This window comes from Phocoena phocoena, chromosome 15 (genome assembly GCF_963924675.1).
Source record: "Phocoena phocoena chromosome 15, mPhoPho1.1, whole genome shotgun sequence".
Lineage (NCBI taxonomy): Eukaryota > Metazoa > Chordata > Mammalia > Artiodactyla > Phocoenidae > Phocoena > Phocoena phocoena.
Window position 1 is genome coordinate 75,617,973 of NC_089233.1, and position 25,857 is coordinate 75,643,829.

The following is a 25,857-nucleotide window of genomic DNA, read 5'->3' on the forward strand; positions in this document are numbered from 1 at the left end:
TGACTGGTTTTCGTAAGCTTTCTTCATTCTGAGTGTTACATGGGAACGCTTCCACTCTTCTCTGAGATGTTCTTTTTACAGCTCACTGGCTCTCGTGGGCCATGCAGCTTCTTTAGGTTAATTGCTAGGACTCCCAGCTGAGCCTCCCTCTTCCAGTGTTTCATGGAACCTTGAGAACCAGATGTGAGTCTTCGGTCTGAGAACGTGACAGGTCCAAATCCTTCTTTCCTGAGAGGTGGAGGAAATTACCAGCTTGCACAGCTGGGTGGAACTGGGATTCAAACCCAGGCAGCATGGCGTCCAGAGCACAGGACTTGGCCACTATACCATGGCTTTGCAAAAGTTAGTAACAGGTAATCAGTTAATAAGGGCGTGACTGTGAGGTAAACACTATGAAGAACCACCATCATCCACCAACCTTTCTCTGGGGTTCCTGCATGACAGGTAATAAAGACTTTCAAAAGCTCACATGTGGTTGGAGAAGTCAACTTTCTCCCTTATAATGTGGATGACGTGAGAGAAAAACTTGACAACGTGGAAGAGCGAGCCACCGCAGACAGGTCACGGGGAAGTTTCTCAGACCTGATGCAAAAGGAGGATGACCGGAGGAGAAGTGGAAAGCAAAACGAGAGGTTTGTTTACCTTACGTCGGAAAGATGGTCCATCTCCTTGGCAAGCAGTCAAGGGTCAATCCTCCTGAGTCTAGAGAGGGAAATGCTACTCTCAGGAAACTGGATTTCTCAGCAGACGTCAGCTGCGAAGACAGATCCTAAACTGTCTCCTCGTCGGTCCGCAGGGCAGTGGGGAGGAACCTAGCACCCACCAGGTCCTGCCACTCTCAGACAGAGCAGGGCTTAGTGTCCTAGGCAGGCCGTACAGTCCCACTCCTGAGAGCCAAAGTTGAGCTGGAGCCAGCCCCACGCAGAGGGCTGCCTCCGTCGTGACTGTAGATCTCAGGCTGGAAGAAGTCTCTGCGATGGTGCCTGCAGAGAAACCTTCCCAAGGAGAACCAGGGTGGCGGCAACGAGCTAAGCCAGCGGCTGCGGGTTGAGCATTCCAAACCCCCATCCTCCTAACAGGCTGTTGAGGACACTGCCTTCAGTCCCCAGGACAGACTGACTCTGGGCTGGGACAGCACGGTGCAGAGCCTAAGACAGTGAGGCCAAAGCTGCCTGCCCTCTGTTCAGCCAAAGGCAGCGTTTCTCAACATGATTCCAAGGATGTGGGGGTGCCATCCAAAGGAGCACGCATAATTTACAGCTGTATGTTTTGTATTAGAAAAAAGTCACTAGCAACTTCACGGGTGTTACTGCTTGAGGACAATTGTTCTCAAAGTACATCTACATCACCTGGGACTTTATTAGAAATGCACATTCTTGACCCCAGACCTATGGCATCAGCGCATCTGGGAAAGGGACCCAGCAGCCTTTTAACCAACAGCCCTCCCAGTGAGCTGATGCTCACGCCCAAGCTGGTGAAGAAGCCAAGAAAAACCGAATCAGAAAGACACGCAGGCGCGGCACAAGCTGTGAACACTGTTAAGAGTCCAAGGTTTCGTAGCCTCAGAAGTCAGAAGGGATCATATTGTAACGATAGGAAATTAACGAAGGGTGGCAGGCGGAAGACGGCTGCGGCAGCTTAGGGCCCAGAGGAGCCACAGCCTTCGTGGGCCTCTTCCAGAACTCAACCACTCTCTCCAGCCGTAGCTGAGACGGACACGAACTCCTGTTCTCATGGCATCTGTCTCCACACGTTTTCTTGGGAGAGACCTGGAAGTGCACTACGGTCTGCAGCCCAGGGAGGAGAGCCCTGCCAGCTGGACAGGAGGACAGAATGGGGGAGGGGAGGGCTCCAGACGCCTCCAGCAAGGAGTTGGGCCAGTGCCTCTCCATCAGCCACCCTGAGCAGTGGGACTCTAGAAACTGCCTGGGAGCAAGCGGCTTCAGAGTCTGTCTCTGGGCTCCGAGAACAACGGAAGGTCTGACTTCTGCGGTGAGCGCACTGCAGTCTCTGAGCCGCTACTTACACGTTGGTATTCACCCACCTACGTTACAGCACCTTGGCCCTTCGTGAGGTGATCTATTTACAGGCGCTCTTCACAGCACGGAAGCCTTATCCACACCCAGTCCACCGTCCACCAGGCTGCTCCTCGCTCGGGGCCTTGGGAAAATGTTACCTGGCCAAGGGGAGCAATGACAAAGGTGGTCAAACCACCTCAGAAAGAGTCGGGCCAGGTCTGGGGCCGCTCAGGCTTTGGGGATTCAGAGGACACACTGGTTGCCAACAAACACTCTAGGCCATAACTCCCCGAACACAGCCATACGACATGTCCAAAAATCATGGTCCCTGGGCTAGGGAAGGTCTGAGCATTTGCGGTTTTCTTAGCTGGATTCAACCTGGTTTACATTGTTCTTGTCCATGAACCCAAGGAGCCAATCGGAGAGTAAAGTAAGCTATTAGGGGTCCAGAGGAGCATTTTCAGATACGCGTCCTGAATCTACCAGGTGAGCGTATGCTCAGCATACAGACCTGTGGGGAGGCGGCGATATTTACACAGTAAAACACAGGCCCAAGGGAATCTCAGGCCATTTCCTGGGGCAGGCTTTTGGCAGCTGGAGCCAATACACGATTAAAAAGGCAGGCAAGAAGAGTCTGAGGAAGCGACACAGGATTCTGTTAGATCTCACTCCAAAGTGGCACCAACTGCCCACTACTGAATCCAGGCTCAGCAATGTCAAAGGTCAGAGAGAGACACCCCTGTCACTGCTTCTACTGCAGCCTAAAGAAGTGAGGACAGCCACAGTGAGCTGAAGGCTGGATCCAACTGGCTCTGTAGGAGGGCAGCAGGGGACGGGCATACCTGATCCTCTCTGGGACCACCGGGCTCCAGGTTGTTCAGCTTTACAATGGGTGGCACCACTGCATGTGCACTGCAGACACAATCATGAAAGAAGTGCGTGTGAAAGGGGGTGGAAATAAACGAGAGGATTTGTGTTTGGATAGAGGGCTTTTAGGGATAACTTACAAATTTTTCACAGTTTACTTTCAGAGGTCCTTTTCAAAATTACCACTACACAAAGACTGCTTTACAATTTGTCATCGCAGGCCTACTTCCAACAAAGTAGGTTTTGATGAAAGTATTTGTAAAAGAATGTACAAAGGAAATTACTTTTAAAATATCGAACAAGTTATTAAGCACATATTAAGCAAAGCAGTACCAGTTTCCCAAACTACATATAATTTTTCCTAATAAAAACTGGTATGCCAAGAAGTCTGATTAGAATATGGAGTTGTAAAAATTACAGTTCCATGTGTATATTCTATATGTACATTAAACACACCACTGCAAGCACACAGTGCCAGATACCAAGAAAACAGCTCTGCTTTGATGACTAGAAACCACACCCTCTCCAGTCTGTTAGCCTTGCATCTTAACACACATCTCTTTAAAAGCTATTTCAGAAAATTGGTTAACTCCTCCCTGCCAATCCAGCAGTGCTTAAGTGCTCAACAATCCATTATTTATGGATTTAGAAAGGTTTTCTTGTCTGTTTTTAAGGGCACACAGCCGTTTAAGCACTTAAACCAGAGATGGTGATGTCGGAAGTTTCTGAAGTTAAGTTTCATACAAACAAACAGCTACACATCTCCGTCCTCAGGTTTATTTCCGGTGGTTGTATTCTGCTGAGCTCCTATTAGCTCCTAGAGAGCAAGCAGCAGCACACTGCTTCTTGGGAATGGCTGGGTGTCTTGTCCCACGGGTCACAAGAACCCCAGACTCTAACAGACCTTGGGACCCAGGCCAAGGTCTCCGTCGCTGGGCATTCACCCTGCAAAGCCGGGCACATTAGCTCAGTGAGCTATGGAACAAAACCTAGATTCAGAAATGACACTTTTTTAAAGAGCTACAGTTCACATTGCTCGGCTCAAGAAGGCCTTTAAAAATACAAACCAGAACAAAACCCTGCTATGGGGAAATCATCCTTACTCATTAATATCTCCCTGTGATAAGAGGAACTTAACGAAATTGACCTAATGTCAGTGCACCTGTTGTGAGGTGACTGAATCCTAAGTCTGTCTTCCCCAAAGACAACAGGAGCTGCTCCACCTTTGCAGATCGATGCTCCTCAAATCCTAAGACCCACTAGTCTTACTGTGGCTGACTCGCAGCTCTGATTTTTTCAGACCTGCCTCTCAGGTGCCTTCATGCCTGTTTTTCTGCCTGTAGTCTGGAAACCAGGACTGCATGTTGTCCCAAGGGCTAGTTTTGAGCCAAAGTTCTTGCAACTCAGAGAGCATGTTGGGATAAAACTTAGTGCAAACTCGATTCCCAGGCAGCTCTCTCAAAGCCTGTTGAGACAGAGATACTGCAGGTGAGTGAGTCCTCAGCAGGCGATGACAGCTACAGGGCCTTCACAGAGGCAAGACTAGTTTGAGAGCTTACAATGTAAGAATAGTCAAGGACATCCCATCTGGACAGCTTTCCAAAGCAACCAAAATACATCACCTTCAAAATACCTCCTGGCAAAGAAACCTGTAGATCCTTCCTAACAATATCCCAGATATTAAAGAGGAAACTTCCCCTTCTTGGAGTGCTGTCAATGAGGGCCAACTGGACTGCCAATTAGAAGTCATGAATTACTTCTAAGACTGTACTGTCCAGCCCTTTCCATCTTCCCTTCACAGTGTGGAGGGTCGCCAGTTGGACAGACACACTGAGGCAAGGAGGCGAGAGCTGGGCAGAGGTAGCAAGATCTCAGGGCAGGAGTGGAGGGAGTGGCTGGCAAGGCTGGGACACTGGCTACAATCTCGATGCTGGAAAAGGTGCTAAAAACACAGCAGGGAAGGCTGTGAAGAACCCTGAGGTGCCAGAGGTATCAGGACCAACACATGGCTTTTAAGTAGATATACAAATCGGCAGATGTGTATACATACACACAGATACACTTCCTAGCTGTCCACTAAGAGGGCCCAGACACAACACACCCCTAGCAGTGAGGTCTCAGAGCACCCAGACCTTGGTTTCTAAATGTCATCTATCACTAAAGAGGATCAAGGCTTCTTGCAGAAATGCTGAATCCAGGATTGGAAAGGGAAAAAATGCCTTTCCTTTCACTGCTTTTATCCCTGCCCTGCTGAGTCCCCTTATACCCTGTAGCATTTTTCCATAACCTGCTCACTTTCGGTGCTTCTTGCAGTCCAACCCACAGGCTGGTTTTATAGTGAACCACATTTATGAGCATATTCTAAAACGAAAAAATAGAAAACTACCAGCCCCACTCCTCAGCCAGACTAGAATGCAACGCCTCACCTTCACTCTTCCAAGCGCGAGCCCGCCTGAGGGAAGTGACCAGGAAGCCTCTCTCCTCTCGGTCATTTCTTTGGGTGACAACGTCTGGTTCAGATGAGAGGCGCCTCCCTTCACCCGGGCACCCACTCGCCCCTCACTGGCAGCAGTGCCCCCCACGCCATGCTTCCATGCCCTCACATCTTCCCTTACTGCTTCAGTTACTGCTCGACAGGACCAAAGATTCATTAGTAGCTGTTTATTGATCAATGGTTTGATATAAAGTTATTTCAGAGCTTCAGAATTTTGCCCAAATGGAATCACAAGCATTACAAAGTTTTTTTCTTAAAAATAAAAAAAGTATAGGGGGCAGGTTGGGAGGGACCAACCTAGCAGTAGTGGCATTTAAGAATAAATTAACAAAAAAAATTTAGTATTACTATTTATTGGTGACAAACACTAAGTTTTACTTACATTCCATGGGGAGAAAAAATTCCAGCGTAAACAATGAATCGAAGCAGTACTTAACTCGCAAGGCTACCGTGCTTTTCATCTGGACCGTACGCAGGACCTCGCTGCACACATTTCTGTGTACAGCAACACGACATCAAAAGCAACACAGTTATAGAGATAAACATGGGTCATTCTTTTCAGCCCTACATGGAGATGTAATCAACAGTATAAAGCACTCAAGGAAAATCAATCTGCAGTTGTAGATGTGCTACATGGATGGAGATCATATCCTGTAGTGTAGTGAAAGCTATGTGTCTTCAAGAGTCATATATATATATATATATGTGTGTGTGTGTGTGTGTGTGTATATATATATACACACACATATATATATACACACAATTTTTTTAATCTTTAAAACAAAGATCAAAGTTCATTTGTTTAAGTCCTGTTGCATTAACAAAAATAAAATAGAAAAGGAACCAAATGATCATTTAAAGTTTAAAATTCCTAAATTGTCCAATTTATACAACTATGGGAGACTTCAAGGTTTCTGAGAAGTGCAGGACTGTTTCAGCTAAACCAGAGGGCACACAATTTTCATCACTGAAATGGTCCTGGATTAGTCCAATGAAATAAAAATGTATAACCACATACACACGGATATGATCTTTGCCAGTTAGATTACTGATAAGGTCAGTCTCAGACAAGTTTCTAAACTGTGCTATGTAACTAAATACAACTGAGAAACTCTCAAATGAAAATTTTATATAGTGTCATTTCAATCAAAAGAAAATAATGAAACTAAGAATACGTATCTCTTGGAAGAGAGCAGTGGTGACGGCGTGGGTACCGCGGTAGGTGTGGGCCAGAGCACGCCGAGAAGGTCAGCTCAGGCTGAGTAGGAAGCGTGTGATTTTCTCTGGTGCTTTCAGCTCTGGGGCCAGACTAAGGCCTCTCTCCAGCGTGGTGTCCAGGGTTTGTCCCAAAGTGTCTGAGTGAGCCAGTTTGAGAAGGAGTCGTGCTTTCTGTTTCTTCTTTCACACAGCAAGGAAAAAAAAAAAAAACCACCCCAAAAACCAAAACCAAAAACCAACCCCCCCCCCCACCCTAACCAAGCGCTAGGGTGCCTGGGGCGTGGACCCGCTGGTTTCCCAGTGGCGCCAGGGTGCCCGGCAGGCCTGCCCGGCCCCCAGCAGCTGCTGCTGCGTGAGGAGAAACCATAGCACAGGCGAGCGACCATGCCGCTGCCTCCTCGGGGCCCCGCCTTCTTCACCACTGCTGTCTCCAGTTCTTTACCCATCGTGTCTCTCGGCCCACTGGAGGTATCAGAAGTTCCAAATTTTCAAAGCAGTTTCAGTATTTTCAGTATGTATGTTGGGATTTTTCAATGGTTCATGGCCAGGTAAGGTTCAGCACCTCCCACACCTTTAAGGAAGAAAAAAACCAAAAATGACCCAAGTTTTGAAATTTAAGACAATTAAGCCATGTTACAAATGAAACTAGCAGACATCGAGAAGTCTGATAGTTCAGGCCCCAGTTTATGATAACTGGATTAAGGTCTTCCCAGAATACACCATCAAGTGAAAACAGCAAAGAAGAGAATGGGTATGTATGTTATCTCTAGGAGGAAAAGGAAGAAAATAAGGAAATAAATGTATCTGCATAAAGAAACATACAGGAAAGGTACACAAGAAACTAATACAAATGTGATCTCTGGGTGTGGTGAAGAGAATGGTACGGATGAGGACTGCATGAGGGGCAAGACGTATCACTGTGGACACCTTTTAAAATAATTCTGACTTTTGCACGATGTGAATGTATGACCGATTGAAAGCTAAAAAAAAAAAAAAAAGGGCTTCCCTGGTGGCGCAGTGGTTGAGAATCTGCCTGCCAACCCAAGGGACACGGGTTCGAGCCCCAGTCTGGGAAGATCCCACATGCCGCGGAGCAGCTAGACCCGCGAGCTACAACTACTGAGCCTGCATGTCTGGAGCCTGTGCTCTGCAACAAGAGAGGCTGCAACACTGAGAGGCCTGCGCGCCGCGATGAAGAGTGGCCCCCACTCGCTGCGACTAGAGAAAGCCCTCGCACAGAAACGAAGACCCAATACAGCCAAAAATAAATAAATAAACTTAAAAAACAAAACAAACAAATTAAAAAGAAGTAGAGCTCTCTGCCCAAAACTTGGAAACCTTTCAGGGCAAAGGGACAGAAAGTGACTAAGACAAGTATTTCACTACTAACTTGAGCAGACAATTTGAATTTAATGCAAATGAGGAACAGAACTGCCTTTCCATGTAGATCAGCTCACTCACACAGACACTGGTCCATTTCCTGTTCTTGGCATCTCTGTATTTTGTTGGTCCAACTCAGACAGCAACTTTAAAATGTTCAGTGCAGCCTAGCAGGAATGAAAAGGGAAGTCAAACCACGGCCACCGCTCAGGACCACAGTATACAACACTGAATAGCGAGTCGAGGGCTTCTCCTACTGCCCAACAAAACAAGTGGTTCCACTAAATAACCCTTTCATGTTTGAATTTTTAATTGAAAATATAAATTAAAAAATGTTATCCATGGTTACCTCACTGAATCACAACCTCTGTTAATTTTATTATATATTGCCTTCTAACATTTTTAACCTGTGGTCACCAGACTACAAATTTTATATCCCGCTTTAAAATAAAACCGTATCATGTTTCCGTGTTAGAACACATTACCCTCGGTGACATTAATATGATGGGTACATTATATTACATCAGGTGAATATACCACAGTTTATGTCAATTAATTTAATCAATTCCTTTTCTTCATTTTAGTATTTCTTACAATAATAATTTCATCTGAACAGAACACCAAAACAAGGGGCTTTCTAAGTTGCCAGAACTTGGGCATGCAATTCCTTGTTCTGGTCAGAGATGAACTGAATACAGTATCTGGATGCGTTCCAGGACCCAAGTCCGCCTCTCAGGTCAGCAAGGGAAGAGAGGAGAGGGGTTGGCCAAAGCCCATGAGTTCTGATCAACAGAATGAGAAATCAAGCCAGTAACCTAAGAAAAGTCCTCAGAAATATGAACCCTGTAAAACAATCAACTGTTCTCGAAGTCTGCAGGAGAATCCTTTTCCTGTCTTTCTGAGGCCAGCAACGAGCTGGAGCCAGGCCCACCGCGGGGGGTAACGTACCATATCGTGGCAGGACTCCACATCCTTTCCGATACCATGGCTGATCAGGGGCGGCTGAGAGGAGCAATTGATAAGAGATACGAATTCGTTCTTGTTGTTTTTGGGGAAGTCTTTGTATTCAACCTAAAGGGGAAAAGAAAACTGAGGCAAGGACAGGAAGGCGGGGAGTATGAGCCCGGCACAGGGCTGCGGCTCTGGGCCCAGTGAACAGAGATGACACCTCTCCCTGGTCTCAGCCTGACTTGTCTACACCAACTCCTGCTCAACAGGCACAAGAGACTCACAGCGGGGTCTGCGGATAAGGGGCACTGAGGGCTGCAGGCAGGATGCCAGGGCCCCAGCTTCCAGAATCTTCCAGGCACCTAAATGTCTACTCAGAAACCCTGGTCTGGAAGAAGCCATGTCCTTTCCTGGCAGGTAGAAAAAGGGCCAGCACAATGAATCTGTTCTCACTGAAGTCTAAATTTGTAACTACCACTGGATTCGAGGCTTTGTCATTACGGTTGGCCTGGATTCTTAAAAATTACCAAAGGTTGAGGATATTCTCTTACCATCTAGGGTTCTAATACTTCCCGTGCCTCCTCCCTTCCTCAGGACCACTCTTTACCATGCTTCCCCCAACCATCCCCCGAGACAAAGAACTTGACTTAAAAAACAAGTTACTTAGTACTGAGAGAAACCAGAGATGACCGCATTGAGGTACAGACCACACAGCTCAGACCCAACAGTTACCTGGAATCCCTGGACTCTGGAAAGATAGTCCAACTGCTCTGAGGGTCTCGTGAGAGGTCCATGGGGTACGTGGCCTGAAGAGATGTTATTCTTTAAAATGGTCTCGGCTGTAGGCGAGGTGCCCCCATACAACAATTCACGGGCTATCATGGCAGTTACCGTGGCCTTGGCAGGGTTCGGAGCTACCCTGGTGAACTCTCTGGTGTGATGCCCTTGACTGACTCCTACGGCCTGGGCAACCTCGGGCACCATGGGAAGAATTCCAGCAGGCAGCTGCTGATGAGTAAGATAAGGCATCCTGAACTCATCCTCTTTATGGCCTGGGGATGGACAAGCAGACAAATCAACTCAAGTCCACGCATGCCGCGTGGAGAGATGCTGTAAAACCCCACGCTGGCCCCCCCCCCCCGCCCCAGCACACACAACAGCACAGGGGTAATGCAGAACCAAGCACTGACCACTAACTCATTACCTAGGTTCCTGCTATTACCAGGAACCACGCAAAGCCCAGAATCACAGTCAGATCAAGACAATATTAACTTCACACTTACTAGTCCCATTTTCATCCCCAGAGCCAGGTTCAAAAAACGTTACTTTTCTTCCATCCCCTGGTTTCTTTATGGGTGTCTTAAAAAAACACAAAAAAAGGCCATGAGCATCAATCAAACTGTTGAAAACTTAGTTCCTTCTGTCCAAAACTAAACAAACTCCAACCAGCACTAATCTTAAGTTTTATAAACTTTTAAACGATGAGGGCACTGGCAAAAGGCCCTCTCCCAAGGCCCCACCACTGGTCTGCTTGTGCCGCCAATGTGCCCACAGCAGAGCCCCCTGCTTTCTCCCAAAGCACACTCTCAGCCATGTCAGCCTGTCCACGAACAGCATCTAAGGGATGGGGCCTCTGTCCTGTGCTCACGAGAGGGGAACGTTTAACCAGAAGGACCCTGAAGATGTTAAATCGATAGAGCTGACCAAGAAAGAAACTTTTGGGGGCTTCCCTGGTGGTGCAGTGGTTGAGAGTCCGCCTGCCGATGCAGGGGACGCGGGTTAGTACCCCAGTCCGGGAAGATCTCACACGCCGCAGAGCGGCTGGGCCCATAAGCCATGGCCGCTGAGCCTGCGCTCTGCAACGGGAGAGGCCACAACAGTGAGAGGCCTGTGTACCACAAAAAAAAAAAAAAAAAAAGAAACTTTTAGGTTGATGCTAAATAATTAAATAAACAAAGAATATTTCCTGGAGCACATGTCCCACTAAAAGATAAAATGACATAACCAAAGATAACAAATGCTGGGGGAAAATGTTACTAGATAAAAATTTGGGGGCTTCCCTGGTGGCGCGGTGGTTGGGAGTCCACCTGCCAATGCAGGGGATGCGGGTTCGTGCCCCAGTCCGGGAAGATCCCACATGCCGTGGGGCGGCTGGGCCCGTGAGCCATGGCCGCTGGGCCTGCGCATCCAGAGCCTGTGCTCTGCAACGGGAGAGGCCGCAGCGGTGAGAGGCCCGCGTACCGCAAAAAAAAAAAATTTTTTTTGCCAAACACAAAGGTCTCCCTTCTGAGAAGACAAAGCTGCCTATGATGCTCTGTAAGATTTTGGAATGAAAACCCCCAAAGCCAAGTCCAGGATCTCTACAGATTCTCTGATGAGTGTTTGGGATCCCAGTTATTCACTATGTGGCCACAGCTGCTGCCATTTCTCTCTGCTGACAGGACTGACAGACACGACTCAATCAGTCCTGGTGTTTTCACGTTTATCCTGAAAGGACCATCCAGTGACTGGAAACAAGGTCGGCCAAGGCTTTCACTGAGGGTACTGCTTACCAACCTTGGCAGAAGTGCAATTTTCAATATGGGATCGTTTTTGTCTAATGTTCAATTCATAAAGTGAAAGAAATCCCAAATCGAAACTATGGATTTGGCCCTGACTCTATTATCACACTGTCTCAGTGTCCCAAGCGTGTTCCACAGCTAACAAAAGCCTAAGGCTGATGAGTCTTTTATGCAGGACTCACTCTAAGAGCACAAATGACAGAATCACACACGCATTAATTTCAAGTCCAATTAATTACCCGTCATCCCACAAAAGGAGAGAAGCTGCCCTCCACCAAGCATCCCAGACCACAAAGATACTGAAACAGTAACGACTTAACCCAGCACCATGCTTGGAGCCATGGACATGCAACTCCCCTCTGACCACATTATAATGAACCAAATGCTAGGACCCTGCTCAGCCGGGCTGCTTTACTGCCAGGAGGATGAAGCCTTGCCCTGAAGCTTAGCCCTGGAGGAGTCAGAGTCCTGAGTTGAGAAGGTCATCTTGCAGTTAGAGAGCAAGGACACAGAGCCCTGAGCAGTCACCTTCTCCTCTGATTTGAGGGCTGGTTTGGTGGGCTGAGCCTGTGGGACTTTGAAACCAAGGATTTCCAGCATGTTCTCGGCTGCATTGCGTTTGGCCACCTTCTTATTGGTGCCTGATCCTTCTGCAGTGTGGTTTCCCACCTTCACCTGCATAAAGAAGGCAGAACTCAGATCAGGGCTTAACCCTTTAGAATAAAGACTGGTCAGGAACTGAAAAGAACCCAGAATGGTCAGAAGATGGATGGCTTAACAGTGGTGCCCTGGAGCTGGCTTGGACCAGCCTGTGAGAGCCCATTATGAAATCCTGAGGAATTTGGAGAGGTGGCTGTTAAAGGTAGCTATTATTAAACACTAAAGTATATAAGCGTATAATTAAACAAATTATTTTAACAAACGGAATGAATACTTCAAATTCATCACTTCCTAACTGGACTCCAGTTTACAATTGTCTATGCTTCTGAGATTCTTTACACTTGTATGTGTATGGTGTCAATATGCAGCTACACATCTCTTTCCAACTCAGACAGAAAATGGCCACAGTGACAGTACTTACACCACAGAAATCTGCAACTACTACTTATCAAGGATTAAGTTATACTGTTGATTGTCTATTCTTAAGCTTAAGTGATGGAGAAAAGGTTAATAATGCAGATTAATCTTTAAATTGTTGTCAAGTCTGCAGCCATGACGTAACTAATACAAAAAACTGAAACTTCCAGTCTTGGAAAAGTATTATCTGATTCAGCAAAGAAGCCATTCATATTGTTTAAATGAGTGAAGTTCTGACATGTCTTTGTTGTTGATGTAAATAAAAATATCAACCAGTCCTCATGCTCGTACCACAGTCATTCAACAATGACAGACGCAAACCTCCTTGCTGAACCTGAGGGGAATAAAGAATTCACACGAGTCCCATTCTGTAACACTGCTATTGGTGACTGTCACGCAGATGTATGAAATTTACAAGAGTATTAAGTATTTTTTGTAAATTGTATGCTACACTTCCTTCTTATCAGTAAAATTTATAATATACACATATGTACATATAATACGTGTGCATATACATGTATAGCCTCCACACACACTGCCTTTCCCTAAGAGTTGGCTGTTACACATACTCCAACACACATCACTGCTTACCATCCCCTTCCAAGCTGGTCTTGACCGCAGACCAAAACCAGAAGCCCCGTCACGAAAGAGTCAAGGAAACCCTCCCTGGCCTGTGAAGAGGGGCCTGGGGTTGAATCCCAACCGGGCATCTACCAGCCGTTTGATCCTAGGCGAATTACTGAGCCTCTCAACAAACTGCAATTTTCTCTTGTACATGGAAGGGTCATTACTCTTCCTGCCCTCTGACTGCAGAGGTGAAACACACCAGGCTAACTGATGGTGCTTTATAAGCTGTAAACTGCTATGCAGAGTGAAGTATTCTGTTTTTCACCAGAAAACACTATTAAATTCAAATCAAACATTCAGGGCTTCCCTGGTGGCGCAGTGGTTGAGAGTCCGCCTGCCAATGCAGGGGACACGGGTTCGTGCCCCGGTCCGGGAAGATCCCACATGCCGCGGAGCTGCTGGGCCCGTGAGCCATGGCCGCTGAGCCTGCGCGTCCGGAACCTGTGCTCCACAATGGGAGAGGCCACAACACTGAGAGGCCCGCGTACCGCAAAAAACAAAAAAACAACAAAAAAAAAAACATTCAGCTGCCCGTATGAATAACTGTTTAATAAGCTGAGTGCATGGAGAAACGCTCTGTACAAATCTGAGGCGTGAACCCAATCCCCGGACTCCAGGCTCTACAGAAGGATCAGGGGAAGCAGAAGCAGATCCTTTCTATAATTCATAAAGCTTCTGAGAAGAACAACAGTAACTTTCAAGAAGTAACAAAGAAAAAAGTTACCCACGATTCCCCCACTCCTCTAAACAGGCGCAGTGAGTCCAGGCTCCTACCTGTTGATACAGCAGCATGTGTGCTGTGCAGACAAGCACGTTTTAAGGCGTCAGATTAGTGCAGGCAACGTGGTCTAATAACAGTGACATCTGGCGGCAGGGAGTGCCCACTGGACCTGGCCTCCTGGGGAGAGGTGTCCGGCCCCTGGACTACCTCAGGCCCTGAGACAGGAGGCGGTCAGAGAAGGGCCGCCCACAAGCCGGCTGACCCACCTGCATCACAAACTCCCTGCGGCGCGGGAGGCCTCGCTCAGTGAGGAGGAGGTACTCTGGCTCCTTCTCCTTTTTTGCCTGCTGGATCTGGGCCAGTCTGCTAATCGGGTTCATCCCCTGGCCGTACTCCGGGCTGCTTTGTAGCTGAGGAACAATGAACGTAGAAACCATGTGCCGTGTTAGTCACAGTAAGGACCTTGCCTATTCAGAGACCAGGACATGACAGCTGATTACTTCTATGTTGTTCTAACGGCTCAGAATTCATCAGATCTGTTTTAAACCTTTTTTTAATTGAAAGATGCCTAATGATTTTCTATGATCGCTCTGAGGTGATTTTAAGGTCTTCTTAGCAAACCAACATCACCATTTACTACGAGTAGGCAAGCATCATTGTAACGTCTGCTTTTGAACAATAAATGTCAACATATGACAGTAAATGAAGAGGTAGAAAAAACATAACAAACTCTTTCTAAAACTTTCCAAAAGTCTACATTATAAGGATGGGTTCCCAGCTTTCTTAACAATGACTCAAAATCCAGAAACCATATGCTAACTTGTGTGTGAGAAAAACTTGGATTTTGATACAACATGAAACGATACTGACAATCAGAACGGATCCTGGTGTTCGTAACTGTCCCCGAATGGACCCCTGTCCCTTCTCTGGGTGGGTGAGAGAGAGTATAATTTTTAATAGGTCCTTTAACGTGACTCAAAAATAAGAAGAAGGTGTATACGTCTGACGCCTACGCCTGCCCCAGACATCTCCCCGCTCAGGAGTCTCCCGCGCGTTCAGAACCGCGCAGTGGGCAATGAGACAGAGGCGGCACAGTTTAACTGTTCTCCCTGCAGACGGGCAGCGTGGCTGCCAACACACAGCTTCTCACTGTGACCGCACCCAGCCGGGCGTGGCCGCCTGCGGAGGCCCCCGCTGAAGCCAGCACAGTGTCCCTGTCGTTGCCTAACCTGGGACTCCTGTGGGAGCAACCCAAGGTGGCCCCTGTAAAGGCTCTCCAAGGCCGGGCCTGTGCCTGCCAGCTCCCGACCTCCTTCACCAGCCTTCTAACCCCCCAGCTGCCTTTGGGCAATGAAAACGCCCTCTTCATTCAGAAAAGTCCTTACCCTGACTATGCATTTTGTTTTCTTTTTGATTCTGGGCTTCACTCGCTCAACTGCAGGCAGGGGCGGCAACTTCTTCAGCTCCTCAAGCACAGCTATAGCAGCATTTTTCTTTGAAATCTTCTTGCTCTTCCCTTCACCTTCCCCCACAAACTCCCCAACCGACACCCTGGTCACAAAGCTCTTCATGTGGGGTGGGCCACTCTCCCGGGCAACCTGTTTTAGAGGGAAAGACTGAGTGAAAGCGTGACAGGCACTCATTACCAGCTGCACGGCACACTGGTTAGCACACGAAACACAGTAAAAGGGGAATTGAGGACAAGACCCATTAAATGAAGGGAGTGTAAACACTGATAATCCTGAATGCTTTCTCTTCCCATTTCTCTTTTTCCCCCCAAACTTGTTAATGTTCTCAGGTCTGATGAGTCCAAAACAGACATGGAATAGGGAAACATTTTCTACTCCTGCCCACCCAGGGTCACAGACCGTCCTGAGTGTAGTGAGCTCCCCTGCAAACGGCAGAAAGGAAACTGGCCCAGCAAAGCCCAGAAATAAATGCAGCACACAGAGGTCAAGATTAATATTTGCTCTGAGCTGCCAGCCAAGATTGAGCTTATTAAATACTGGCTGCTCTACAGCTGTAAAAAGGAATAAGAAAATCTCCAAGCACATAAAGTGATCCCCAGTACACAGTAACTGAAAAAAGCAAACTGCAAAAGAGTGTACAAAGGGTGGGGGGGGGGGGTGTTAAATCTATGTATACATATACACATACATATAAATAGACACACAAGTGTGTGTGTTTATATGCTTATTTTTGCAAAAAGAAACTCAGGAAGGATAAAGCAGAAACCAATGGAATCAGTTTCCTACAGCAGGTGGGAGGGACTGGGGTAGAAAGGGGACGAGATGACACTTCTGAATATATCTTTTTGTGCAGCTTTGACTCTTGGAACCATTTAGTATAACACATATTAAATATATAAGAATAAGTCAACAGAGATGGGGGAAAATACTAAAATATGAACATGAAACCTAACTGTAATTAAAGTGATTACATAATCACACAGAAGGAAAATAAAAATCAAATCCAACCTACATGAGCCAAGATACCCTTGAAAAGAACAACTGAGTTAGCAGACTTAAACTGCCAGATTTCAAGACTTTCTGTGAAGTTACAGCATCTACAACATCATGGTATTGTTTAAGGATAAACCAAAAGATCAATAAAACAGAAAAGAATGTAGAAACAGACCTGCACATAGATGGTCTTGATTTTTGGCAAACACACCAAAGCAAATCCAAAGTCTTTTTTTTATAATGACATTGGAGCAACTAGATATCCACATGGGGAAAAAACTGAACCAAGATCCTAAACTCAACCAAAAACAAAAATTAACTGAAGCTAGAACACAGACCCAAACATGAAAGCTAAAACTATAAAGCTTTCAGCAGAAAACATAGGAGAAAACTTCATGAACATGAGGTCGGCAAAGAATTCTTGAACACAAAAAAACACAAATTAGAAGTCCTCAAAATTAAAAACTGCTCATCAAAAGACAACATTTAAAAATTAAAAAAGGGAACTCATAGAATGGGAGAGAATATTTGCAATATATGTACCAAACAAAGGAATTATATCCAGAACATTTAAAGAATTCCTACAAGTCAATAATAAAAAGACAAATATTCAATTAAAAAAATACTTCAACAGGTACTTTTTGGCAAGGATGTGTAACAAGTGGTGGGAGTGTAAATTGGTACAATCACTTTGGGAAATAGTTTTGAGAGTTTTTATAAACACCTACCCTTTGACTTAGCAATTCTGAGTGCACATGCACCCAAGAAGACTTATCAACCTTATTTATAATGGTTCCCAACTATCCAATATCTATCAATAGGACAATGGATAAATTAAGAGTTTTATATTCATACACTGGAATACCACTCAGCGCTAAACTACTGATACACATGGATAAGACTTAAAAGCATTCTGTTAAGGATAAGAAACTCGACCCAACAATCCATATTATATCTTTTTTTATTTAACATCTTTATTGGAGTATAATTGCTTTACAATGTTGTTAGTTTCTGCTGTATAACAAAGTGAATCGGCTATACGTATACATATATCCCCATATCCCCTCCCTCTTGCGTCTCCCTCCCACCCTCCCTATACCACCCCTCTAGGTGGTCACAAAGCACCAAGCTGATCTCCCTGTGCTATCCGGCTGCTTCCCACTAGCTATCTATTTTACGTTTGGTAGTGTATATATGTCAATGCTACTCTCTCACTTCATCCCAGCTTACCCTTCCCCCTCCCGGTGTCCTCAAGTCCATTCTCTACGTCTGCATCTTTATTCCTGTCCTGCCCCTAGGTTCATAAGAACCAGTTTTTTTTTTTTTTTTTTTTTTAAGATTCCATACATATGTGTTAACATACTGTATTTGTTTTCTCTTTCTGACTTCCATATGACCCAGCAATCCCACTACTGGGCATATACCCTGAGAAAACCATAATTCAAAAAGAGACATGTACCACAATGTTCACTGCAGCTCTATTTACAATAGCCAGGACATGGAAGCAACCTAAGTGTCCATCAACAGATGAATGGGTAACGAAGATGTGGCACATATATACAATAGAATATTACTCAGCCATAAAAAGAAATGAAATTGAACTATATGTAGTTAGGTGGATGGACCTAGAGTCTGTCATACAGAGTGAAGTAAGTCACATTACATCTTTTTATTTATATGAAGTCTAAGAACACAGAAAACAAAATCTATAGTGATTACAGAAAGCAGCTTCTTCTGGCTGGAAAGGAGCACAGGGACTTATGGAGGTTATGATAATGTTCTGTATCTTGATCTGGGTAGTGAATCATGGGTTTTTACACATGTTAAAATTTAATGGGCTGTGCACTTAAGATACATACATTACTGTGTAATAGACTGTTAGCATAGGGAAAAAAAGAATCCAAGCAAGTTAGGAAAACAACGCTCTGAATATACACATTCAGTGTAAAGATAAAAAGAACTGCAAAGATAACTTAAACTTGGACTTCCCTGGTGGCGTAGTGGTTGAGAATCCGCCTGCCAATGCAGGGGACACGGGTTTGAGCCCTGGTCTGGGAAGATCCCACGTGCCGCAGAGCAACTAAGCCCGTGTGCCACAACTACTGAGCCTACACGCTGCCACTACTGAAGTCCACGCGCCTGGAGCCCATGCTCCGCAACAAGCAAAGCCACTGCAATGAGAAGCCCTCACACCGCAATGAAGAGTAGCCCACTGCAAGCAGAGAAAGCCCACGCAGCAATGAAGACCCAATGCAGCCCAAAATTTTTTTTTCTTTTTCTTTTGCGGTACACGGGCCTCTCACTGTTGTGGCCTCTCCCGTTGCGGAGCACAGGCTCCGGACGCGCAGGTTCATTAGCCATGGCTCATGGGCCCAGCCGCTCCGTGGCATGTGGGATCTTCCCAGACCAGGGCACAAACCCGCGTCCCCTGCATCGGCAGGCGGACTCTTAACCACTGCGCCACCAGGGACGCCCGCCAAAAATTTTTTTTAAAAATTTTTTTAATTAAGAATAAAAAGGAAATGTTCTTCAACTGGTAAATGCATGAATAAGTTGTGGTACATCCATACAATGGAACATTATTCAGAAATAAAAAGAAATGAACTATTGATACATATAACATAGGGACTCAAAATCTGCGTTATGTTAAGTTAAAAAGCCACACAAAAGGCAACATACTCTTGCCAGTAGATTTGTAATCTTGCAATCTGGAAAGATCACAAACTTCCAAATGGACAACACTGAACACACTGTATCTGGCTGGCCATTTGTTAAAAGGTGAGAGGCCTGAGGGAAGGAACAGTACAAGGAACTTTGGCCTTTGTTATCATGATTTACAATTATGGAAAGGTCATGTCTGGGTTGTGTTTTCTAAGATGGCTTTATATTTTTATGTGCTCCCTCCAGGCTTCTCAAAATGTTATTACTCATCCTGTTAAATAAATAGATAAAGGGAAAGCCCAAAAGGGGGGAAAAAAAGGCAATAAATTCTCTAATTCCATGTACGTAATATTTTGAAAATAAGCAAAACTGTAGGGACAGACATCAGATCAATGGTTGCCCAAGGCTGAGGATGGAGGGAAGGGACTGACTGCAAGGGGACACAGGGGAAACTTTATGGGGTGAAAGATGTTCTTTATCTTAATTGTGGTGATAGTTATACAACCATACCATCAAAACACATCAAATTACATACTTAAATGGGATGAATTTTACTTTATGTAAATTATACCTCAAGGAATAGGACTGCACAGCCCCCCACCCCCCACACCAAGAAAAGCTGACAGAGGCATATCAAAGGATACAGGAGCTAGTCTGAATGGCAAGTTGAACATCAAAATGATTAGCAACAATAATGGAGTAACACTTTGAATGCATCTATACTAATATAAATTAATATAATATAAGGCAGGAGGAGATTTTCTTTGGACATGCACAAAATCAACGTTTGACATCTGCCACAGTAATAATTGGTGCTGGGAAGAATTATCAATGACTGCTAGAAACACTGGGGAACTCTGTAAGGGCATAGCCTTCAAGCATCTCCCCACAGGTTATGGATTAACTATAAAGGGAAAGGAAGTCTCCACAGAGTGGCACACATCTGGTGTAGGCAATGAAACTAACATCACTAACACTCAGATAAAATGACGTCATGTGCTGCTGAGAACCAACATTACTTCTGTAGCGTTCCCTGCCAAAAAACGCACAACTCGAAACTAATCCTGACAAACCCAAATTGAAGGCCATTCTACAAAATAACTGACTTTTAAAAATACCAATATCATATATACAGATTGCCAACAAACACATGAAAGAACGCTCAACATCATTAATCATTAGAGAAATGCATATCAAAACTACAATGAGATATCATCTCACGCCGGTCAGAATGGTCATCATCAAAAAATCTACAAACAATAAATGCTGGAGAGGATGTGGAGAAAAGGGAACCCTCCTGCACTGTTGGTGGGAATGTAAATTGATACAGTCACTATGGAGAACAGTATGGAGGTTCCTACAAATAGACAAACTACAAACTACAAATAGAACTACCATACGACCCAGCAATCCTACTACTGGACATATACCCTGAGAAAACCATAATTCAAAAAGAGTCATGCACCACAATGCTCATTACAGCTCTATTTACAATAGCCAGGACATGGAAGCAACCTAAGTGTCCGTCCACAGATGAATGGATAAAGAAGATGTGGCACAAATATACAATGAAATATTACTCAGCCATAAAAAGAAACAAAACTGAGTTATTTGTAGTGAGGTGGATGGACCTAGAGTCTGTCATACAGAGTGAAGTAAGTCAGAAAGAGAAAAACAAATACCGTATGCTAACACATATATATGGAATCTAAGGAAAAAAAAAAAAAAGGTCATGAAGAACCTAGGGGCAAGACGGGAATAAAGACACAGACCTACTAGAGAATGGACTTGAGGATATGGGGAGGGGGAAGGGTAAGCTGGGACAAAGTGAGAGAGTGGCATGGACATATATACACTACCAAACTAGATAGCTAGTGGGAAGCAGCCGCATGGCACAGGGATATCAGCTCGGTGCTTTGTGACGGCCTGGAGGGGTGGGATAGGGAGGGTGGGAGGGAGGGAGACGCAAGAGGGAAGAGATATGGGAACATATGTATATGTATAACTGATTCACTGTTATAAAGCAGAAACTAACACACCATTGTAAAGCAATTACACTCCATAAAGATGTTGGAAAAAAAAAACCAATATCATAAAAGACAAAAAAAAAAAAAAAAAGAAAACGCTGAGGAACTGTTACACATTAAAGGAGACTAAAGAGATGCATCAGCTAAACGCAATGTGTGATCCTGTACCAGACTCAAGACCAGGAAAATACTTTCTCTAAAGGACATCATGGGGACAACTGGCAATATGTGAATCTAGGATGTATATTAGGTAACAGTATTACAGCAATGCTAAATTTCCTGTATTGACAATCAGATTATAGTTATTTTAAGATAATGTCCTTGTTCCTAAGAGACACATACTGAAATATTAGGAGTCAAAGGGCATGATGTCTGCCACTTGCTCTCAAATGAGTCAGCAGAATGAAAAATAGAAAAATATGTACATTTACAGAGAAAAAAAAGCAAATGTGCTAAAATGTTAACCACTGGTGAATCGATGTGAAGGATACATTCACTGCCCTACGCTTGCAACTTTTCCATTGGTTTGAAATGTTTCAAAATAAAAAGTTGGAAAGATGGCTAGGAAATCTGTGTGAACCCAAGAACTGGCTGTGCTGTGCTCAAAGGTGAGAAAGGGAGGCATCTCAGAGAGCGGCCTCACTGCCCTACAAAGGAAGAGGTTTGTTGGGAAGAGCCCTGCTCCCACAGGCGCTTGCAGACTGATCTTAGAGAGCCCCCCAGGGGGCTTCCCTGGTGGCGCAGTGGTTGAGAGTCCGCCTGCCGATGCAGGGGACACGGGTTCGTGCCCCGGTCCGGGAAGATCCCACATGCCGTGGAGCGGCTGGGCCCGTGAGCCATGGCCGCTGAGCCTGCGCGTCTGGAGCCTGTGCTCTGCAACGGGAAAGGCCACAACAGTGAGAGGCCCGCGTACCGCAAAAAAAAAAAAAAAACAGAGAGCCCCCGGGATGCCCTCCCACACTGACAGCCTATATTCCAAATGCTCCCTCCTTGAACAGTGCCCTCCGCGTCCTCAGATGAGACTCGAAAAGTAAGGGTAGCCACCCTGATGGCTCACTTCAGATTCACAGTCCATCCAGGTCGCTCAGCAACCATTTTCATTGTCTGCTCACATCATAATCCCACCAACCTACACCTGCAGTTTAACCTAGAATGTATTTAGTGGGATCAAGTCACAACTGCCTCCCAGTGACTGTATCAACCAGCACCGTAACATTTTCTAACTAAAACTATGTATTTTATCACAAACACAGCTGTATACATTTTTCTGAAAAGCCGTATGAATGGCTCCTGTATTCTCTACTGCACACGTAACTCAGCTTCCAACACGACGTATCTTACTACCTGTCAAAAAAAACCAAAAAACTATTCTATTCATTTATCCAATAAATATTTCCTGAGCATCCAATATAGGCCAGGGAATCTTCCAGGTGCCAGAGACAGAACTGTGGGGAAAAAATAAAAGCTTTGCTCAACCTAATAATGGAAGCTAATATGAACTTTTGATATGTGAGAGCTATTTAATATAAGCACTCCTATTAACAAACTCAGTGACACTACCTACACACAAACTGTCACGTTTTAAATTATTACCTCAAGAGATATTCACCACCACAGGGCACTCCCAGAATTTCTTTTGTGACTACCTGACAATACCCTGCTAAGTTATATATTCCTGAACAGAAGTATGAAAGCCAAATCTAAAACCTAAACAGAAGTATAGGTAGGACAGAAGCAATCTGGTCCCCAAATCCCAAAAATATAAAATGGCAATCCCTCACTAAGGTCCAGAAAGCTCTGTGACTCTCAGGCAAAGCAGCAGTTGGTGTGGGCGGGTGCCAAGCTTCACAAGGATCTAGGGCCCTGGCCCCAGCAGTCACCTCTGTAACCCCTAGGTGACCCGAGAAGCCAGGCATCTCCCATTCCCACAATCTTTGTACCCCTCCCTCCAATCTTTAAACATCCATTCTTGTGCCACACTAATCCCTCAGCAGGAGGGAAAGAAGCATTTCTTCCCTTTCCCCGAAACAGGTTCCCAGGGAGACCGTGAGGCTTCTCCGGGTGAAGCTCCCAGCTAGTTCCCACTCAACAACTAGCCCTATTATTCTGTGTGTCCCCTGTCTCACTGCCTCCCCAGCCACCATCTCCCACCCAGAACAGAGGCAGAAAGGCTGGAAGGGATGTAGGGCCAGGTAAGATGCCAGCCCGAGAGCCATCTGGTGCACTGCACTCTGGAAAGGGGACAATATAAACTGATCCTGCCTGCCAGGAAGGGGCAGGGATGGGTGTGGAGGGGGTGTGGGATGGCCCTGTGAGCCAAGTGTTGCTCTCTACCCCCACCTGTGCCTCATGGCAACAGATGAGTTTGGAGGTCAGAAATCACCATCACCATCACCATCACTCAGCTAATGGCATAAGGACTGAACTCAGGAGCCAGTTTAGGGCACTAGCACATAATAGAAGAAGGTATATATTTCATGAGAGTCAGACATGAAATTTGGGCATCACCTAACTACAAAATTAAAGTATTTTACAGGACAATAAACTTCAGGTAGACTTTTTTTTTTTTTTTTGCCGTACACGGGCCTCTCACTGTTGTGGCCTCTCACGTTGCGGAGCACAGGCTCCGGACGCGCAGGCTCAGCGGCCATGGCTCACGGGCCCAGCCGCTCCGCGGCATGTGGGACCTTCCCGGACCGGGGCACGAACCCGTGTCCCCTGCATCGGCAGGTGGACTCTGAACCATTGCGCCACCAGGGAAGCCCCAGGTAGACTTTTTACAAAAGAAATAGGCCAAAAGAAGTTAATGAACCACTTAAAATTATTTTAAGCAGATGTCCCACCTCAAATTACATTTGCCTGAAGTAACAAATACGTTGAGTTTTAAAGCTCTTTGGAAGACTAAACCTATACTCTTTATAACTTTGAAAGACCAAATAGTTGATAAAGAAATCTATTAAAACACAACCTTGCATAACCAAGCACAGAAATCAAAAGAAAGAATTTGCAAAGAATTTTTGAAAAATATGGAAACTTTAAAAAAAATTCCCCCTTACTTGCCTAACCTATTTGGACTCACTGTGTCTTTGAAAGAAACACATACTAAATGTACTTTATTTTCCATTTTGAACTAACAATCATTAATTGTTGTTTTTAGGCCACAAAGTCTCCAACAACACATGAGGTTATTAAATGGGTGAACTGGGAGGCACACACTGGACAATGACAAAACTTATGTCTTTTTAACAATTACTCTGACATTTTTAGGGACCATTTAAGGAGATTCTTAATATTTGGAGGGTAGCAGATGCTTTTGAGAATCTTATTAAAGCAACGGACCCTCCCGCCAGAAGAAAACACATGTGAACAAAAGGATCCCCTTCAGACCATTTTAGGAGGTTAATGGACCTACAGAGGCCAGCTGTGGACCACCTAGAGATCCGTGGCTGCCCTAGGAATAAATACTGCTCTGTTAAATAAATATAAAGTTTGAATCTTCGATGGAAAAATCAAAAGCTTTACAGACAAGCAAAAGCTAAGAGAATTCAGCACCACCAAACCAGCTCTACAAATGCTAAAGGAACTTCTCTAAGTGGGAAACACAACAGAAGAGAAGGACCTACAAAAACAAACCCAAAACAATTAAGAAAATGGTCATAGGAACATACATATCGATAATTACCTTAAACGTGAATGGATTAAATGTTCCAACCGAAAGACACAGGCTTGCTGAATGGATACAAAAACAAGACCCATATATATGCTGTCTGCAAGAGACCCACTTCAGACCTAGGGACACATACAGACTGAAAGTGAGGGGATGGAAAAAGATGTTCCATGCAATTGGAAATCAAAAGAAAGCTGGAGTAGCAATACTCATATCAGATAAAATAGACTTTAAAATAAAGAATGTTACAAGAGACAAGGAAGGACACTACATAATGATCAAGGGATCAATCCAAGAAGAAGATATAACAATTATAAATATATATGCACCCAACCTAGGAGCACCTCAATACATAAGGCAACTGCTAACAGCTATAAAAGAGGAAATCAACAGTAACAAAATAATAGTGGGGGACTTTTAACACCTCACTTACAGCAATGGACAGATCATCCAAAATGAAAAAAATAAGGAAACAGAAGGTTTAAATGACACAATAGACCAGATGAATTTAATTTATATTTATAGGACATTCCAACCAAAAACAGATTACACTTTCTTCTCAAGTGCACATGGAACACTCTCCAGGATAGATCACATCTTGGGTCACAAATCAAGCCACAGTAAATTTAAGAAAATTGAAATCAAGTATATCAAGCATCTGTTCCGACCACAACGCTATGAGATTAGAAATGAATTACAGGGAAAAAAACGTAAAAAACACAAACACATGGAGGGTAAACAATACGTTACTAAATAACCAAGAGATCACTGAAGAAATCAAAGAGGAAATCACAAAGTACCTAGAGACAAATGACAACAAAAACACAACAATCCAAAACCTATGGGATGCAGCAAAAGCAGTTCTAAGAGGGAAGTTTATAGCTCTACAAGCCTACCTCAAGAAACAAGAAAAATCTCAAATAAACAATCTAACCTTACACCTAAAGGAACTTGAGAAAGAAGAACAAACAAAATCCAAAGTTAGCAAAAGGAAAGAAATCATAAAGATCAGAGCAGAAATAAATGAAATAGAAACAAAGAAAACAATAGCAAAGATCAATAAAACTAAAAGCTGGTTCTTTGAGAAGATAAACAAAATTGATAAACCATTAGCCAGACTCATCAAGAA

General features: G+C 44.8%; 1 protein-coding gene across 1 annotated transcript in view; it reads right to left on the bottom strand.

The window, feature by feature from the left end:
* Window positions 1-2,779: 2,779 nt before the first annotated feature.
* The window catches only part of STAU1 (staufen double-stranded RNA binding protein 1), a 63,794-nt gene continuing 40,716 nt past the window's right edge, over window positions 2,780-25,857 (bottom strand). The window contains exons 5-15 of the mRNA XM_065893308.1: window positions 15,297-15,509; window positions 14,178-14,321; window positions 12,015-12,161; window positions 10,209-10,284; window positions 9,658-9,977; window positions 8,926-9,048; window positions 8,059-8,144; window positions 5,762-5,874; window positions 5,312-5,511; window positions 3,790-3,860; window positions 2,780-2,930 (exon numbers count right to left, since the gene is read on the bottom strand). Of these exons, the coding sequence (XP_065749380.1) occupies window positions 2,780-2,930; window positions 3,790-3,860; window positions 5,312-5,511; window positions 5,762-5,874; window positions 8,059-8,144; window positions 8,926-9,048; window positions 9,658-9,977; window positions 10,209-10,284; window positions 12,015-12,161; window positions 14,178-14,321; window positions 15,297-15,509 (1,644 nt within the window). The remainder of the gene's footprint in view (window positions 2,931-3,789; window positions 3,861-5,311; window positions 5,512-5,761; window positions 5,875-8,058; window positions 8,145-8,925; window positions 9,049-9,657; window positions 9,978-10,208; window positions 10,285-12,014; window positions 12,162-14,177; window positions 14,322-15,296; window positions 15,510-25,857) is intronic.